This window comes from Bos indicus, chromosome 5 (assembly GCF_029378745.1).
Source record: "Bos indicus isolate NIAB-ARS_2022 breed Sahiwal x Tharparkar chromosome 5, NIAB-ARS_B.indTharparkar_mat_pri_1.0, whole genome shotgun sequence".
NCBI classification, from domain to species: Eukaryota; Metazoa; Chordata; class Mammalia; order Artiodactyla; family Bovidae; genus Bos; species Bos indicus.
Window position 1 is genome coordinate 26,899,286 of NC_091764.1, and position 16,546 is coordinate 26,915,831.

At 52.0% G+C, this 16,546-nt stretch overlaps 1 protein-coding gene across 4 annotated transcripts; it reads left to right on the top strand.

Annotated features, from left to right (window-relative positions):
• The first annotated feature begins 1,367 nt into the window (after positions 1-1,367).
• Positions 1,368-16,322, top strand: ITGB7 (integrin subunit beta 7). 4 transcript variants are annotated; one of them, XM_019960469.2, is made up of 16 exons: positions 1,397-1,503; positions 1,885-2,008; positions 7,425-7,628; positions 9,372-9,573; positions 9,658-9,828; positions 10,932-11,173; positions 11,539-11,697; positions 11,945-12,040; positions 12,218-12,307; positions 13,304-13,456; positions 13,752-13,945; positions 14,275-14,498; positions 14,741-14,960; positions 15,086-15,294; positions 15,618-15,778; positions 16,055-16,322. In XM_019960469.2, the coding sequence occupies exons 3-16, from the start codon at positions 7,428-7,430 to the stop codon at positions 16,133-16,135; spliced, it is 2,403 nt and encodes an 800-aa protein (XP_019816028.2). In that variant the 5' UTR covers positions 1,397-1,503; positions 1,885-2,008; positions 7,425-7,427; the 3' UTR covers positions 16,136-16,322. The 4 variants fall into 4 exon arrangements, with proteins under 4 accessions (XP_019816026.2, XP_019816028.2, XP_019816027.2 ...); XM_019960467.2 differs by lacking the exon at positions 1,885-2,008 and having other exon boundaries at positions 1,368-1,503; XM_019960470.2 differs by lacking the exons at positions 1,397-1,503; positions 1,885-2,008 and adding an exon at positions 1,803-1,821.
• Positions 16,323-16,546: the final 224 nt, after the last annotated feature.

A 16,546-nucleotide genomic window follows, 5' to 3' on the forward strand; every position in this document is an offset into this window, starting at 1 on the left:
TGCCACTGCGCCCCTGGACTCTCCCTGGATCCCTGTGTCTCCCCATCAACACCCACCCCTCCCTTCTTCCCTGGGATAGCGCCTTGCCTACCTGCGCTTGGCTGTCTCCCGAGGACCTGTGCACATAGGGAGAGAGGTTGAGGATGTGGGAGCAGGGGAGAAGAGGGGGGAAAAGCAGAAGAAGAAAGTGAAAGAAGCTCTAGAGGAAACCACAGGGCCTGTAGGGAAGGAGGGGTCATTGCTGTGGCAACCCTAGTTGTGGGGGAAGGGCAAGAGGTCTGAGAGCCAGAGGCTGGCTGAAGCCCACCCAGAGGAGGACCCCCTTCTCCCCAGTTGCTCCTCTGGCAGCTACACCCCTCCCCTGACTTGGTGTTCATTGAACACCCTGCCAGGAGATGGGCTCTGTGGTCCCTGCACAGTAGAGGAGACAGACCTGTGAACAGACATCACGTCCAGTTCCTTGTAAAACTCTGTGGTCAACTGCGGGCCTCAACCTCTTCCCGGCAGCCTCATCCTTGCCCGACTCCAGCTGCCATGTGGGTACTCATTTTTGCCCAGTTCACCTCTGCCACCCCCATCCCAGGCTCCACCACTGTTTGACTCCTTGGACTTCCAACCTCATCCTTTGAGCCTGGCCCTGTGCCAATGTCTCCCAGGCTTTCCAGCGTCTGGATCTTGAATTTTTCATTCTCCCATTTCTATTACTTCTCACCCATCAATTCTCACTCTTATCCAGCCAGTGATAAGTGCCACCTTCTCCACTAAACAATTGATACAAATAATCTCATTTCATTCTCAGAACAATCATATGAGTTTCACTTGACAGATGAAGCAGCCACAGGAACGGTAAGTAAATAACTTGGGGCCCCATTGCTGGTAAGTGACAGAGCTAGGGATTTGAACTTGGGCAGTTTGGCTCCAGAGTCAATGTAGTTAAGCACCCACTCTAAGACAGTGGGCGCCAGGTTTTCAGAAAGAACAATAGTCATTAACATTCCCCTCCTACAGTACTTACTGCCTCCATATTTCTTCCTTCCCGTCATGTTCCTGTATGAGGAAGTAGAGAAATCATCAATTTGGGAGGCAGGCAGATCTGGATTTAAATCCAGATCAGCTAGTTTGCTAACTATGTGATCTCGGGCAAAATTCTTTACCTTGTACTTCTAAGCCTCTACGTCTGTAAAATTAGGGGGCTGGGGGAAGTTTCACACCTATGTCATGAGGTTCTTGTGAGAATGAATTATAACATTATGATGGTACATCCAGCGCACAATAGGTACTCAGTAGATGAGCTTCCTTCTTCCAGACCCCTGTGTCACCAACTCCCTTGACCTGTTTTCACCCTTATCTGCTCCGTGGTCTCCTAGATCAGTCACCCCCAGCACCCCCAAGTCTCCCCCACCCCGGGGTGTGTCACTTCCTCCTCTGCAGCCTCCCAGATCAGTACACAAAGGCTGCTGCTACTGCCGGAGGAAGGGCTGCTCCGCACGCAAGCACGCACCTGTGAGTACCAGGGCACCAGCCCTTCTGCCTCCTCTCGCTACCCACCCAGGCCCCACCTGGTCCCAGCCTCCTGGGAAGAGGGCTGTGGCCCGAAGACACCCAGGGTTCAGCTGAGTCTTGAGAAGGGCTCTGAAATCTTCTCTGCATTCCCAAGATCTCCTGTTCCTTTCCCCTCACCGAGTTTCACAAACCCTCCCTCCCCCCACCCATCTCTCCTGGGTTGGTTTCCCAAGAGTGGGACTGGAGACAGGAAAAGGAGGGCGGGGATGTACGAGCCCATCATTTGCTTTACGGCTATGTGTCAAGGACTAATACAAGGTAAGGTTCTCCCTATATTACTCCCCAGCCGCTACGCCTGCTAATGCCTTGTGCTCCCCTCAGGCCTCCTCCCCTTGGGCAGATCCCACACTCCTTGGAGACAGTGGCTCAGTGGCTCAGTTCTGTCTCCTCCTCGTGACGCTAAGTGGGCAGCAGAGGTTCCTCCTGACTTGGGAATTCTGGATGGGTGAGGAGGATGCTCTCTTTCTCAGCTGCTGGGGGGGCAATAGGGTATTGGAGTCAGAATTAAGTCTGGGAAAATGGACAACCCAGAGGGAGCGAAGGGGGAAGATCAAAGAAGACCCCAAGGAAAGAGAAAGGGGATTAGGTAGAGCCCATGGGGACTGGTGCAGAGAAGGTGAAACTTCCCATGAAGATGGGGCCTGGGTTGGAGGGGAGGAAAGCAGCACAAAGTGAGAGACCTGGTCGGTGTCAGCCCCTGCCTCTGCTCAAGTTCGCTGGGGACCCTGGGCAAGTCCCTCACCACTTCTGGGATTCAGGTTTCCATCTGAGAAAAAACGGGGTTGAAATAGATTTCTCCATTCTATGTTTAGGATCAGAGGGGGAACGGAAGTAAAATGAAGAACTGTAAAGAAATGGAGAAGAGAAAAGCAGACTAGAGGTGTAATCAGATTTCTGAATAGGAAGGGGAGAGAAAGGGAAAGACAGATTAAGATACAATTGGTGGCAAGTCCTGCATCCCAAGGAGGGGAGAAGGGGGTTGGGGGGACATGTCTGGGGCCCCATTTAGGGGAGATGAGCAACTCCTGGGGAACCAGTGTGGCCCAGAGCCCCACCTGTGAGAGATGAGTCAAAACTCTGTTCGTGCTGTAGCATCCCCAGCCTGGGCAACCACAGGCGAGCCGAGCCAGCAAGCCTGAGGTTAAGCAGAGGATTAGCCCTGAGCTCGTCTCTCTCGCAGAGGGTGGAGGCTCTGTTAAATATATATCTACTACGCCTGAGGTCACAGGTGGTGGGGAGCAGGACGGGAGCGGTCAGCGGCTTGACACCCCACCCCTTCCCAAACCCCTCGTCGAGTGTCTGGTACTGAGTCTCAGCCCAGGCTGAGAAGGATGTTGATGCTTCCTGAAAGAGTGAGCTGGCATTTCAAATGCACTGCTGATGGTTGTGGGAACTGTTGCAGCCCTTCAGGAGGTCATGTCGGTTATGCCCGCACTGCTCACCAGTATTACAAATGATTCCTATTTATTAACCCTACAAATCCTCTTCCAGGGTGTATCCTATTAATACAACATGCACACCTGTGAAATGATAAATCCAGGTATTTTTACTGCAGTATTGTTTATAATAGTGAACAATTAGAAACAACATAAATTCTCATCACAAAGACTAAATACAACATGACATATCCGTGCAATGGAAATCTATACAGAACAAGGGATTTCTTTATTTCTTGGGCAGTAGGAACTCCAAGAAAAGTAGTGAAACTGAGGAAGATGCAAAACTGGGTGCCAAGTATTCTAGCATCTGTGGAATTCCATCACTGGATTCTAGCACTTGAAGACTATACGTATGTTCATGTTAGTTTGTATATACACTAAAAATCTCTTGAAAGATGACAAGCAACAAAAAATACTAATAAATGATGGTTATTTGCTTGGTGTAAGTGTGGAAACGGGTGGATTGGGAATGGGAGAAGGCATTTCTCACGATCTTAACTTTTTGATTTTTAACATTGTGCTAAAATACACATCAAATTGATCATTTAAACCATTTTAAGTGTATAATTCAGTGGCATTAGGTACATTCACAATGCTATGTAACCATCACTGTTATCTAGTTCCAGAACTTTCTCTTCACTTCACAAGGAAACTGCCCATTAAGCAGTCACTTCTCATCCTCCCCTTCTCCCCAACTGTTAGCAATCGCTAAGCTACTTTCTGTCTCCATGGAGTTGTCTAGTTGGGCTGCTGCTGCTGCTAAGTCGCTTCAGTTGTGTCCGACCCTGTGCGACCCCATAGATGGCAGCCCACCAGGCTCCCCTGTCCCTGGGATTCTCCAGGCAAGAGCACTGGAGTGGGTTGCCATTTCCTTCTCCAATGCATGAAAGTGAAAAGTGAAAGGGAAGTCGCTCAGTCGTGTTTGACTCTTAGCAACCCCGTTGCTAAGTTGCCATGGGATTTTCCAGGCAAGAGTACTGGAGTGGGGTGCCATTGCTTTCTCCCTAGTTGGGCTAGTTCATATAAATGGAGGTGTATAATATGTGCTTGTCCGTGACTAATTTTTTTCATTGAACATCGTGTTTTCAAGGTTCATCCATGTTGTAGCATGTATCAATACTTCATTCTTCTTTATGGCCAAATAATATTTCGTTGTATGGCTATGCCATATTTTATCCATTCATCAGGTAGGCATTTCTGGTGGGCACTCATCAGGTGGGTTGTTTCTGCCTTTCAGCTATTGTACATGGTACTGCGATGAAGAGTCCTGCACAAGTCTGTGTTTGCTTAAACATCCGTTTTCAGTTCTTTTAGGGATATCCTTAGGGGTAGAATTGTCAAGTACCAGGGTGATTCTGTGCTTTAACTTCATAAAGAATCACCAAACTGTTTTCCACAGTTGCTGTACCATTTTACATTCCCACCAGCAATGTATGAAGGTTCCATCTTCTCTGCATCCTCATCTACACTTATTTTCTGTGTGTTGTTTTTTTTTAAGTCTAGCCATCTTAGTGGGTGTGAAGTGGTATCTCACTGTGGTTTTGATTTGCATTTCCCTGAAGGCTAATCATGTTTAGCATTTTTTACTCAGTTGTTCCTCACTTATCAATCCTCTTTAAAGAAACATCTAAGTCCCTTGCTTATTTTAAAAGTAGGTTGTTTTTCTCTTTCTTGTTGAGGTGTAAGAGTTCTTTATATATTCTGGATACTTGACAGATATGTGATTTGCAAATATTTTCTCCCATCCTGTGGTCTGTCTCTTCACTTTCTTGATAATGGCCTTTAAAGCACAAAAGTTTAAAACGTTGAAGTTCAGTTTATCTAGCTCCTTTTGTTGCTTGTGCTTTTGATGTCATAGCTAAGAATCCATTGTCAAGTCCAAAATTATGAAGATTTACCCCTATATTTTTTCTAGGAGTTTATAGTTTATGAACTTATACTTAGGTCTTTGGTCCATTTTCAGTTAATTTTTGTGTATGTTGTGAGGTAGAAGTCCAACTTTATTCTTTTAAATGTGGATATCCAGTCATTCTAGCACCTTTTGCTGAAGACTTCTTTCTGTATTGAATGGTTTGGCAGCTTTGTTGAAAATCAATTGGCCATACAGGGATGGACTTGTATATTTCTTTCTTTTATTTATTTAATGCTTTTGGCTGGGCTGGGTCTTCCTTGCTTTGCAAGGGCTCTCTCTAGTTGCTTCGAGCAGGGGCTACTGTTGCAGTGCGTGGCCTTCTTATTGGGGTGGCTTCTCTTGTTGCAGGCACAGGCTTTAGGTACATGGGCTTCAGGAGTTGCAGCACACTGGCTTGGTGGTTGCAGCTTGCGGGCTCTAGAGCTCAAGCACAATAGTTGTGGCACACAGGCTTAGTTGTCCCGTGGCATGTGGAATCTTCCTGGATCAGGGATCGAACTTGTGTCCCCAGCCAGATTCTTAACCAGTGCATCACCAGGCAAGTCTAGATTTGTATATTTCTGAACTCTCAATTCTATTCCATTGATCTCTTTGCTTGTCCCTGGTGTTGGAGAAGACTCTTGAGAGTCCCTTGGACTGCAAGGAGATCCAACCAGTCCATTCTAAAGGAGATCAGCCCTGGGTGTTCTTTGGAAGGATTGATGCTAAAGCTGAAACTGCAGTACTTTGGCCACCTCATGCGAAGAGTTGACTCATTAGAAAAAACTCTGATGCTGGGAGGGATTGGGGGCAGGAGGAGAAGGGGACGACAGAGGATGAGATGGCTGGATGGCATCACCGACTCGATGGACGTGAGTTTGCATGAACTCGGTAGATGGTGATGGACAGGGAGGCCTGGTGTGCTGCGATTCATGGGGTCGCAAAGAGTCGGACACAACTGAGCGACTGAACTGAACTGAACTGATGCTGATACTATGGGCTTCTCAGGTGGTTCAGTGGGTAAAGAATATGCCTGCAGTGCAGGAGATACAGGAGATGTGGGTTTGATCCTGTGTTGGAAGATCCCCTGGAGAAGGGCATGACAACATACTCCAGTATTCTTGCCTAGAGAATCCCATGGACAGAGGAGCCTGGCGGGCTATAGTCCATAGGGTCACAAAGAGTTGGACATGACTGAAGCTACTGAGCACGCATGCCAATACCACACTATCTTGAATACAGCAGCTTTGTAGTAAGTTTTGAAAGTAAGAAGTGTGAGTCTTCCAATTTTGTTCTTCTTTTTCAAGATTGTTTTGGCTATTCGTGCAATGCTATATGAATGTTAGGATCACCTTTTGCATTTCTATAAAAATGGCCATTGGGATTAACTTTTTGATTTTTGAAATGTGATATTGAATTGCCTATTCAAATTTTAATTAGTAAGTTTCCATTTTGTTTCGTGGCGGTGCTAGGTTGCGGTGCGCAGGCTCTTCTTTGTTGCGGCAAGTAGGTGTTTCTCTACTTGAGATGCACAGAGGCCTCTCTAGTTGCAGCGTGTGGGCTTAGTGGCCCTGTGGCATGTGGGATCTTAGTTTTCCAATCAGGGATCAAACTTGCATCCCCTGCATTGGAAGGCGGATGCTTAACCACTGGACTACCTGGGAAGTCCCAATTAATAAGTTTTTAAAATTCTCAAATTTGCCTGGTCTTCCATACAGGTCATTCCAGGAATTACCCTGACTTCAAGCTCTATCTCCAAAACTCTAGATCCCCTTTGTGCAATGTACAGTAAAGAGAAAAATTTACCAACTCTGGCCTTCCTTTCTTCATTATCTCAGACTTTTAGACAGCTCTTCTTAAGGTCTAATTGTTATTCCTCTTGCTGTCATTTTGGTCAATTACAGCTGATTTCCCTGCCTTTTTCACATACTCCCTCATCTGCTCCAGCATTCTTTCCTCTCATTCCTAATCCCTGACTTCCCACCCCCCCCTTATTTAGAGCCCCTGGCCCTCTTCCTTTAGAATCCATGGTTATGAAAGCTAAAAGGACTGTCAGATTATTTTTTTCAGCTCACTTACTTTAAGTTATGGAAACTAAGGCTCAGAGAGAAAGTCTGACTTGACACCAGCCAGTGAGTGACTGAGACTGGACCAGACCTGGTCCATTTCCTCTCTGTTTTGTTCTCTTTCCACTATAGCTTGGAATTGGTGAAGAGCCCTGTGTGCAGACCTTCCTGCATCCATGTCCCCTCTCCAGATTCTTGCTTAGGCCATTTTGCCCACTCTGGCCTCATAAAGTCTGCACACGGGAGGGACAGGTCTTTTCCAAGGCTCCTACCCCAGCCTGAGACGTGCCTTTTCCTGCCATTTTGAAGAAGCTGCTGAATCCACAGGGGGAAGTGAAACTATGGGGGGAGATAAAGAGTTGGGGTAGAGTTTTCAGAGGGACAACCACAGGCTAAGTTTAGAGGACCAAGAGTTTGGGGGCCCTTCCTGAGGACCCACGTGACCCCCTTTATATCCTATTACAGACCATGGTGGCTTTGTCAATGGTCCTTGTTTTCCTGCTGGCCCTGAGCAGAGGTGAAAGTGAGTTGGACGCCAAGAGCTCATCCCCACAGGAGGCCACAGAGTGGAGGGATCCCAATCTGTCCCTGCCAGGGTCCTGCCAGCCAGCTCCCTCCTGCCAAAAGTGCATCCTCTCACACCCGAGCTGTGCATGGTGCAAGCAACTGGTAAAGATGGGCCTGTGACCTCTGAACCGTGTGTGTGTGTGAATGTGTGCAACCTGGATATACAAGTATGATTGTGTGGGTACATGTGTGACGTTCTGGGTACGCTCTGTAGTCCTGTATATGACTGAGTTTGTGCACATATGACTTCTGTCTGTGATTGCATGTGTGTGGGCACACACATGCATGCAAGAGTCCTCTGCATACATGTTTGTCTGCATCTGTGTATCTGTGTATATATGGAGAAGACTTGTGACCTTAAACTTGGAGGAAGCATGTTCTTACTGAACTCTTGTTTGTGTATAGCGAGAGGGATCTTTTGTGGGTATATCCATGAGAAAGTGTATTTGTCAGCTTGGGGCTGTCAAAATACCATAGACTGGGGTGGGGGGTGCTTAAGTGACAGGAATTTATTTTACAAACAAATTGTTTGAGGATGTGAAATCCCAGATCAAGGTGGTAGCTGATTCAGTTCCTAGTGAGAGCTCTCTTCCTGGCTTGCTAATGGGCTGCAGACAAGCTCTCTGGTGTTTCTTCTTATAGGGATCTAATCAACAGATCATGAGGGCTCTACTCACATGACCTCATCTAACCTTAATTTATTCTCTAAGGCCCCAACTCCACATACTATCATGTTGGGGGTCAGTCCACTGCAAAAGTGTGTGATTGGGTTTCTGGATCTGGGTTGGGGGTGGAGGTGTGTTCCTGGGTATGCAGCAGCCTATGACTGGGAGGGTAGGCTGGAAGGAGCTGGAAGCCTATGGGCTTTGGGGCAAAGGCTTGAACTACCTAAGTGGCAAGAAGGATGTGGGGGGTGGGGGAGAGGGTGTCTTCCTGGCTGGTCAAACAAAGCTGTTCTTTGTTCATGCCTTAAAGAGACAGGGCTCTGGTGTAGCAGAGCAAAAGGGGTGCCTGAGCTGGGGGGATGGGGCAGAACCGTCTCACAGGAAATGGGGAGTTAGATGAGATAAGAAAGGCGGGCACACTCATGGGGGGAAGACAGAGCTCCAGAGCTGAGTGGATCCAGGAGAAAGGCACGTAGTGAATCTGGGAGGCCTGGAAGGGGAAGACACAGTCAGTGGGAGGCAGAGAGCAGAGGTGCCAGGCCAGAGGAGCCAGGCAGGGACTCTTGGGCCAGCTGGATGCGAGTCAGTCTCCTCCAGTCCCCAGACCAGAGCCTGGCTGGCACCTGGGCCAGCTGAGAAGCTGCTCTAACCATTTCCTTCCCCTGTGGCTCCCCAGCCAGTCCCAGGGTACCAGACACACTGAGGAGAAGGGGGTATTCTCTTCTGTCCCTATCGTTTCCCTTCCCAGAAACTGTCTTAATCTGACCCCCTTCCTTTTTTGGCCTGAGTTTGCAGCAGGGAAGGGCGGGGCGGGGCGAGGGTGGACTAGGAGGACAGGTTCTTCCTTTTTTAATGGTAGTGAGGTCCCTAAGATCTCAGCAGGAACTCTGTCCTGCTGTGGGAGGTGAGAGGTAGGTATCTGGCGGAAAGGGGGTGTCGAGATGAGGGTAGGAGAAGGGAGATGCTGTAGGAAGTGGGCTCTGGACAAGGAAGTAAGTACGAGGTTCGAGGGTAGCTGTGGAAGGAAGGGAGGGGAGGGAATTGGGGGTGGGTGCGGGGCTCAGGGAGTTGCCTAACAGGGGAGGGCTTGGAAGTGGCCAGGACGGCAGGGTGGTTCTGGGAGCCGGGCTGAGGGTTTCGGGGGATCAGGGTTCCCCACGCGCCTCCCCTTGCCGCGCAGAACTTCACAGCGTCCGGGGAGGCGGAGGCGCGGCGCTGTGCTCGGCGAGAAGAGCTGCTGGCCCGGGGCTGCCTCCCGGGGGAGCTGGAGGAGCCCCGCGGCCGGCAGGAGGTGCTGCAGGATGACCCGCTCAGCCAGGGCACCCGCGGCGAGGGGGCCACCCAGCTGGCGCCGCAGCGGGTCCGGGTCACGCTGCGGCCGGGTGAGTTAAGGGGTGATGGGCAGTGAGGCCGGGGGTTGGGATTCCACCGCGCTCCGCTGACCTCCCCATCACCTCTACCCGCAGGAGAGCCCCAGCAGCTCCGGGTCCGCTTCCTTCGAGCTGAGGGATACCCCGTGGACCTGTACTACCTTATGGACCTGAGCTACTCCATGAAGGACGACCTGGAGCGCGTGCGACAGCTCGGGCACGCGCTGCTGGTGCGGTTGCAGGAGGTCACTGACTCCGTGCGCATTGGTAAGCCCCGCGGAGCCCTGCCCGCTCCTGCCTGCCCTCTGCCTCTAACCAGCCGCACCCCACCCTCTGTCAATGCCTAGGACACACAAGGGCCTCACCTGCCCTCTCCTGCCCACCCCCCACACTCCAAGAAAATAATCGAAAAGATTCCCTGGAGAAGGGATAGGCTACCTACTCCAGTAGTCCTGGGCTTCCATGGGGGCTCAGACAAAAAGAATCCACCTGCAATGAGGAAGACCTGGGTTCCTGGAGGTGGGCATGGCGACCCACTTATTATTCTTGCCTGGAGAATCCCATGGACGGAGGAGCCTGGCGGGCTCCAATCTATAGGGTCCCAAAGAGTCGGACACCACTGAGTGACTAAACACAGGATAAGAAAGTAAAGCGAGGGTTTATTTAAGTGAAACTGTGCTCTCAAGGGGAGAGAGAGCAGGCAGACTCAGGTGAGAGGCTGCCCTGAGGTTTTTTTCCTGCAAGCCGGTTACCTGGGGCGTAGAAATGAAGGGGCGAAACACTTGTGCCCTCTCCTGGTTTCTAACAGACCTGGCCAGGCCACGGGTTCCTGATATCTATCCCCAGAGACATCTTCTAGGTCAGAGCTAGGGGTCCTGTAGTACCCCTAATTTTACTGGAAGGGTAACTGAGGCCCCGAATCTGGAGAGCCTGTTCAGACAGCTCCCAGCATCAGAGATGCCCTAGACGTGCCACCTGGACACTCCCCTGATGCCTCGTCTCCTGGCCAAGGTCTAAGTGCACCATCCCTGCCGCACCTGCTTGCATCCCTCTGTCCACCATCCCTGCTTCATCTTCTGCTGCTGCTGCCATTACTACACTGCACACTCGAGGCTTCTTTAGCTTCCACCAAACCCCTGCCTGCCACCATCATGTCCTCCTCCTCATATCCATTCCCCACTTCCCTGAGCCTGTGCACTCGCTCCTTTGCCCCTGCTGGGTCCTGGGTCCCTGGCCCTTTAGGACCACCCTCTCCCATTAGCTCCTCTGTGACTGTCCCCCACCCCAGTTTTTGGGGACTCTCTTCCTGAGTCCTTAGCAGTGGCCCCCCACCCAGTGACATCTGGCACTACCTTCATGACTCCTCCCAGGCTTTGGCTCCTTCGTGGACAAAACGGTGCTGCCCTTCGTGAGCACAGTGCCCTCCAAGCTTCGTCACCCCTGCCCCTCCCGGCTGGAGAGCTGCCAGCCACCCTTCAGTTTTCACCATGTGCTGTCCCTCACTGGGGATGCAGAGGCCTTCGAGCGGGAGGTGGGACGCCAGAACGTGTCCGGCAACCTGGACTTGCCCGAAGGTGGCTTTGATGCCATTCTGCAGGCTGCCCTCTGCCAGGTGAGGGGGCGGGGAGGGTCTTTGAGTTGGATGAGCTGGTTGGAGCCAAGATGGGCAGCTGTGGTTAGTCAGTGCACAGTTCTAGGGGTGCCCTTTGTGTTATAGTCCCTGTAGTTTGCACATTTATTTTGACAGTTTCCTGGTGGTTTGGAGTGAAATGTCTAGAGGAAGAGGCATACTTTTCTAATTTACAAGGCCTCTACTAGCAGCAACCCTATTTGGGGAGAAGCAAGCAGCTGGAGACAGGGGGATGGACAAACTGAGTCAGAATGAGGCCGGCCACATCTTTGGCTAGTAGAGCTGGTGGGGGTAGCTCAAGGGCCCTCTGTGCTCAGGTGCACAGCCTCCCATCCACCCCACTCCAGAAGCAGATTGGCTGGAGAAATGTGTCCCGCCTGCTGGTGTTCACGTCAGATGACACATTCCACACAGCTGGGGACGGCAAGCTGGGCGGCATCTTCATGCCCAGCGACGGGCACTGCCACTTGGACAGCAATGGCCTCTACAGTCGCAGCCCAGAGTTTGTGAGTCGCCACCCTTCCCCACCCTCCCCGTGGGAGCCACACCTCTTCTCCCAGGACCTCTCCCTGTAGCCTCACTGTCCTTATGGTGGCCACCCTGCCATCCTCCTCAGCAGCTCCTCCTCTCCATGTCCCTCCACTTCCCAGCCCCTCCCCTCCTTCTAGCTGGTGGAACCCTGGATTTTCAGGGCACCTTGCATTCTGTGAGGGGGGCCTGGGGTACTCACCTTGTCCCCACTCCTTGCTCCAGGACTACCCTTCTGTGGGTCAAGTAGCCCAGGCCCTGTCTGCGGCAAACATTCAGCCCATCTTTGCTGTCACCAGTGCCACACTACCTGTCTACCGGGTAAGAGCTGTGTGAATGCCAAACCCTCCCATGCCCAGCCTTTCTCAGCTCCCTCAAAGGCCCATTTTCCTCTCCCGATATGCCCTCCTTCCAGAGTCCCACCCCGCCCCCCGCCCACGGCAAGCTTATTTCCTGAGAGTTGTGACCCACCATTTCCCTCAACTCCCCCCATCGCAGGAGCTGAGTAACCTGATTCCCAAGTCTGCAGTGGGGGAGCTGAGTGAGGACTCCAGCAATGTGGTGCAGCTCATCATGGATGCTTATAACGTGAGGGGCTGGGGGGGAGGGGCACTGGGGAAAGTGGAAAGGGACCCCCAGGTAGGATGGCAGAACCAAGAGGACAATCGCCTGTTGGTATCACACCCCACAGCTCCTGCCCACAGTCTGTGTGTGTGGTTGTCATTAACAGCTCACTCAGTCTTGCACTCATTCATAAATCTTAAGTGCCTGATTTCTACAGAGCATGAAGCACTGCTCTGGGCAAGAAAGGGAATTAACATTGATTGAGTTTTTATTTCATGCCAAGCACCATCCCAAGTACACACTGTTTGCTGTCTCATTTACTCCACTAAACCCCCTCCCTGCTTGGAAACTATTATTCTAGTTTTATCCATGGGGAGGAGGCTAAGTGACTTGCCTAAGATCACACAGATAACAGATGCAAGGGCTGGCACTTGTCTATACACAAAGAATGTCATATCTGGAGATTGCCTTCACTATAAGCTTATCAATAATTCAGAGATATTCTTCACAGGAACCATGGAATTTTACAGGTAGACAGAACCATAAAAATTCATGTTTCTTGGAGTTAGGTCTTATCTCTGCAACTTGACTGTAGGCTTCTTGATAACAGAGACTGTGTTCTAAACCCATGGTGAGAAAATGTGAGACAATATCAAATTTCCCAGGACAAACTCAATGGAAAGAATCTGTTCTTTAGACCTTGTATGCTCACAGATGACATGTCCAGACATGAGGTTTGAAAAACCTAGCTACTGCATGTGTACAGCGCTGGCTAGCCCCTGAGCCCCACCAGGTCTTTGCCGCAGCGGCACTGAGATGCCGTGTTGGAAACCTCTGGACCCTGTGTTCTCGCTCAAGGCCATCCCAGGTCCTTCCTGCAGAAACTCCTCCTGACTGGGCAGAGCAGAAGGAGCCCCCAGGTGGGCTGAGGGTGGGGTTCCGGCAGAATGTGGAACAGCTGGAGAGGGTGTGAGTTGTAACTGGCCTTCACATGGTCACTCTCTCTCGCTCTTTCCCCAGAGACTGTCATCCACTGTGACCCTCGAACACGAACACTCTCTTCTCCCTCCGGGGGTCCGCATCTCTTATGAATCTCAATGTGGGGATTCTGAGAAGAGACTGAGTGAAGCTGGCGACTGGGTACAGTGCAACCAAGTCCGAATCAACCAGACGGTGAGAAGGAAGGGTGTGGGGATGGGAGCGGGAAATTGAGCAGGCAGGAGGGGATGGGGGGTACAGGCCTGGGAAACAATGTAAAAAGCCTGGGGTGTCCTCCACCTGTCCTTTCTCAGACACTTTAATGAGCAGCTTCCTCAAATGTTTCTAGGAGATGGGTGTTAGCATGACCCTGCCCCTTCATTTGCTAAGTAGTGTTCTGGATGACCAATGGCTTTGCGATGTGTGTATGTGCACAGGAGTGTGTGTGCTCATGGGCTCTTAGTATGATTCCCCCCTGCCCTGTCCTCAGGTGAATTTTTGGGTTACTTTCCAAGCTACCCACTGCCTCCCAGAGCCTCATCTGCTGAGGTTCCGAGCCCGTGGCTTCTCTGAGGAGCTGACTGTGGAGTTGCACACAGTGTGTGACTGTAACTGCAGCGACGCCCAGCTCCAGGCTCCTCACTGCAGTGATGGCCAGGGGCACCTCCAGTGTGGGGTGTGCAGGTGAGGGCCTACTTCCCTTCACCCATATGGCTCCCCCGTACTCCCACCTCGTCCTCCATCCCTCCACCTGCGACTCTGTCTCTAGGTATCTTTTTCGTAGACCTTCCAAGACTCGACCCTGACTTTCACCTCCTGAAGCTTCTTCCCTCTGCTGCAACTCTCCCTGCTCTTCTACTCCTCGGAACTCCATTATAGTCCATGCTCCTCTCAGCCTCGCTCTCTCTCCAGCTATCTTGAGATCTTAGGTTTAGAGGGTTTGGGGAAAGGCAGGTCAAGACATGGTCAAATTCTCTGATCCCCCCTTTCCCTCTCTTCCTTTCCCCTCCCAGCTGTGTCCCCGGCCGCCTGGGTCGACTCTGTGAGTGTTCGGAGGCTGAGCTATCCTCCCCAGATCTGGAGTCTGGGTGCCGGGTCCCCAACGGCACAGGGCCCCTGTGCAGCGGGAGGGGACAATGCCAGTGTGGACGCTGCACCTGCAGTGGACAGAGCTCTGGACGCCTGTGCGAGTGTGACGATGCCAGCTGTGAGCGACATGAAGGCATCCTCTGTGGAGGTACCTGGAGACTTGGGGAGAAGGGTGGGGTCAGAGTGGCCCCCCAAGGGCGTTGAGGCTCTAGGAACTTCTTGATACCAAGGGCAGGAATCAGGCTGTGATATAGGGGTTGGAAGTTGTCTGACACACTCGAGAGGGAAATGGATGCACAGGAGCAGATCAGCTCTAGGCAGCCTGTGATGGCATGTGGTGCCCAGTGGCTGTGGAGGATGGTTGTCACCCTCTGTGTGGCCCTACCTCAGGCTTTGGCCGTTGCCAATGTGGAGTGTGTCACTGTCACGCCAACCGCACGGGCAGAGCATGTGAATGCAGTGGCGACACGGACAACTGTGTCAGTCCTGATGGAGGGTTCTGCAATGGGCACGGACACTGCAATTGCGACCGCTGCCAGTGCGACGACGGCTACTATGGTGCCCTTTGTGACCAATGCTCAGGCTGCAAGACACCATGCGAGACACACAGGTGAGCCCTCAGGCCTTGCACCTCGGGAACAGGGCTCACTGAGCCCCTCCTGCCCACCTGCTCTTTCTGTGGGTCATCTGGGTGACAACTGCCCAGCTGGTAACTTACTGGTACCCACTGGACAGGGACTGTGCAGAGTGCAAAGCCTTTGGGACTGGTCCCCTGGCCAGGAACTGCAGCACAGCGTGTGCCCACGCCAACATGACTCTGGTTTTGACCCCTACCCTGGATGACAGCTGGTGTAAAGAGAGAACCCAGGACAACCAGCTCTTCTTCTTTCTGGCAGAGGATGAAGCTGGAGGCAGAGTTGTGCTCACAGTGAGACCTCCAGAGGGTAAGTGGGCAGGGATACTGTGGACATGCCACATGAAGTCCTGCAAGTTTAATGGGTAGGGGGCCAGAACTCTGGAGGTGAAAACGCCAGGCCATCAGGCTGGGGACTGAAGCAGAGCTGTGAAGCAAGCAGAGTGCAGATGCTGGATCAAGTGGACCTGGCTGAGGCCCTGAGTGCTGGGATAACCCTGATCCTGTGGAAGTTCCTTTTATTTTCAATGACAGGCAAGACTAGGGAGGCTGATGGGGCTGGACACGTTGTGGGTGACGGGTGATCAATTCCTAGGCCCTGGCCCCCAGAAGTCCATTGTTTCTTCCCCATAGAGGGAGCAGACCACACCCGAATCATTGTGCTGGGCTGTGTGGGGGGCATCGTGGCGGTGGGACTGGGATTGGTCCTCGCTTATCGGCTCTCGGTGGAGATCTATGACCGCCGAGAATTCCATCGTTTTGAAAAGGAGCGGCAGCATCTCAACTGGAAGCAGGTGAGGAGCCTGCCTCCTCCCCCACTGGGTGGGGTTTTCCATGCTTCCCCTGGCTACAGGGGTTTTGCTTTCTGCTTCACCATCCCCAACTCCACCCCATTCCTTCTACACACCCCACACCCCAGGCCTGTGCCTCCTCTGCAGGCTTACCCTGGTTCCTCTGCTCATTTCATCAGTTCCTGGGGTTCCTGCTCAAGTTCTAGGCTGGCCTCTTAGAACTAGATAAAAGAGGAGTCCTGGGACTTTTCCTCATCACTGGCCAACTTCTTTCCGCAGGACCACAATCCTCTCTACCAAAGCGCCATCACGACCACTGTCAACCCCCGCTTTCAAGAGGCAGACAGCCCCGTTCTCTGAAGTGGGGAGAGAAAATCACTGCAGGGCTCTTCTCTGGGACCAAAGGAGTTGAGGCGTGGGGTGGATCGGGCTACAGCCGGGCAGGGGGCACTGAAAGGGCTGCCTGCTGCTGCGACCTTGCTTCCCTACCTCACGAGGAGTGGGGGCTCTCCCAGCCAGGTCTACAATAAAGTCTTACCTGAGAGCACACCGGTCAGTTTGTTTTGCCCCAGGCCAGGACATGTGGAGCCTGGGCCTCAGGAGGCTCACATGCAGTCCTCCCCCTACCACCTGAGGGCGAGTTTCTCAAGGTAACAGTGTGCAAGGATGACCTGGGCTGCGTGGGGAGCAGCGGCAGCACCGGGCTGGGTGGGCGAGTGAATCCTCAGCTGAGCTGACGAAGGAGCGCAACAGACCACACTTGGAGAAACG

Excerpts from the sequence above, each read along its gene's own strand:
- ITGB7 (XM_019960467.2), top strand. The coding sequence starts at position 7,428 with ATGGTGGCTTTGTCAATGGTCCTTGTTTTCCTGCTGGCCCTGAGCAGA. Across the intron at positions 13,457-13,751 it reads AAGTCCGAATCAACCAGACG|GTGAATTTTTGGGTTACTTT; the intron begins GTGAGAAGGAAG and ends CCCTGTCCTCAG. Across the intron at positions 13,946-14,274 it reads CTCCAGTGTGGGGTGTGCAG|CTGTGTCCCCGGCCGCCTGG; the intron begins GTGAGGGCCTAC and ends TTCCCCTCCCAG.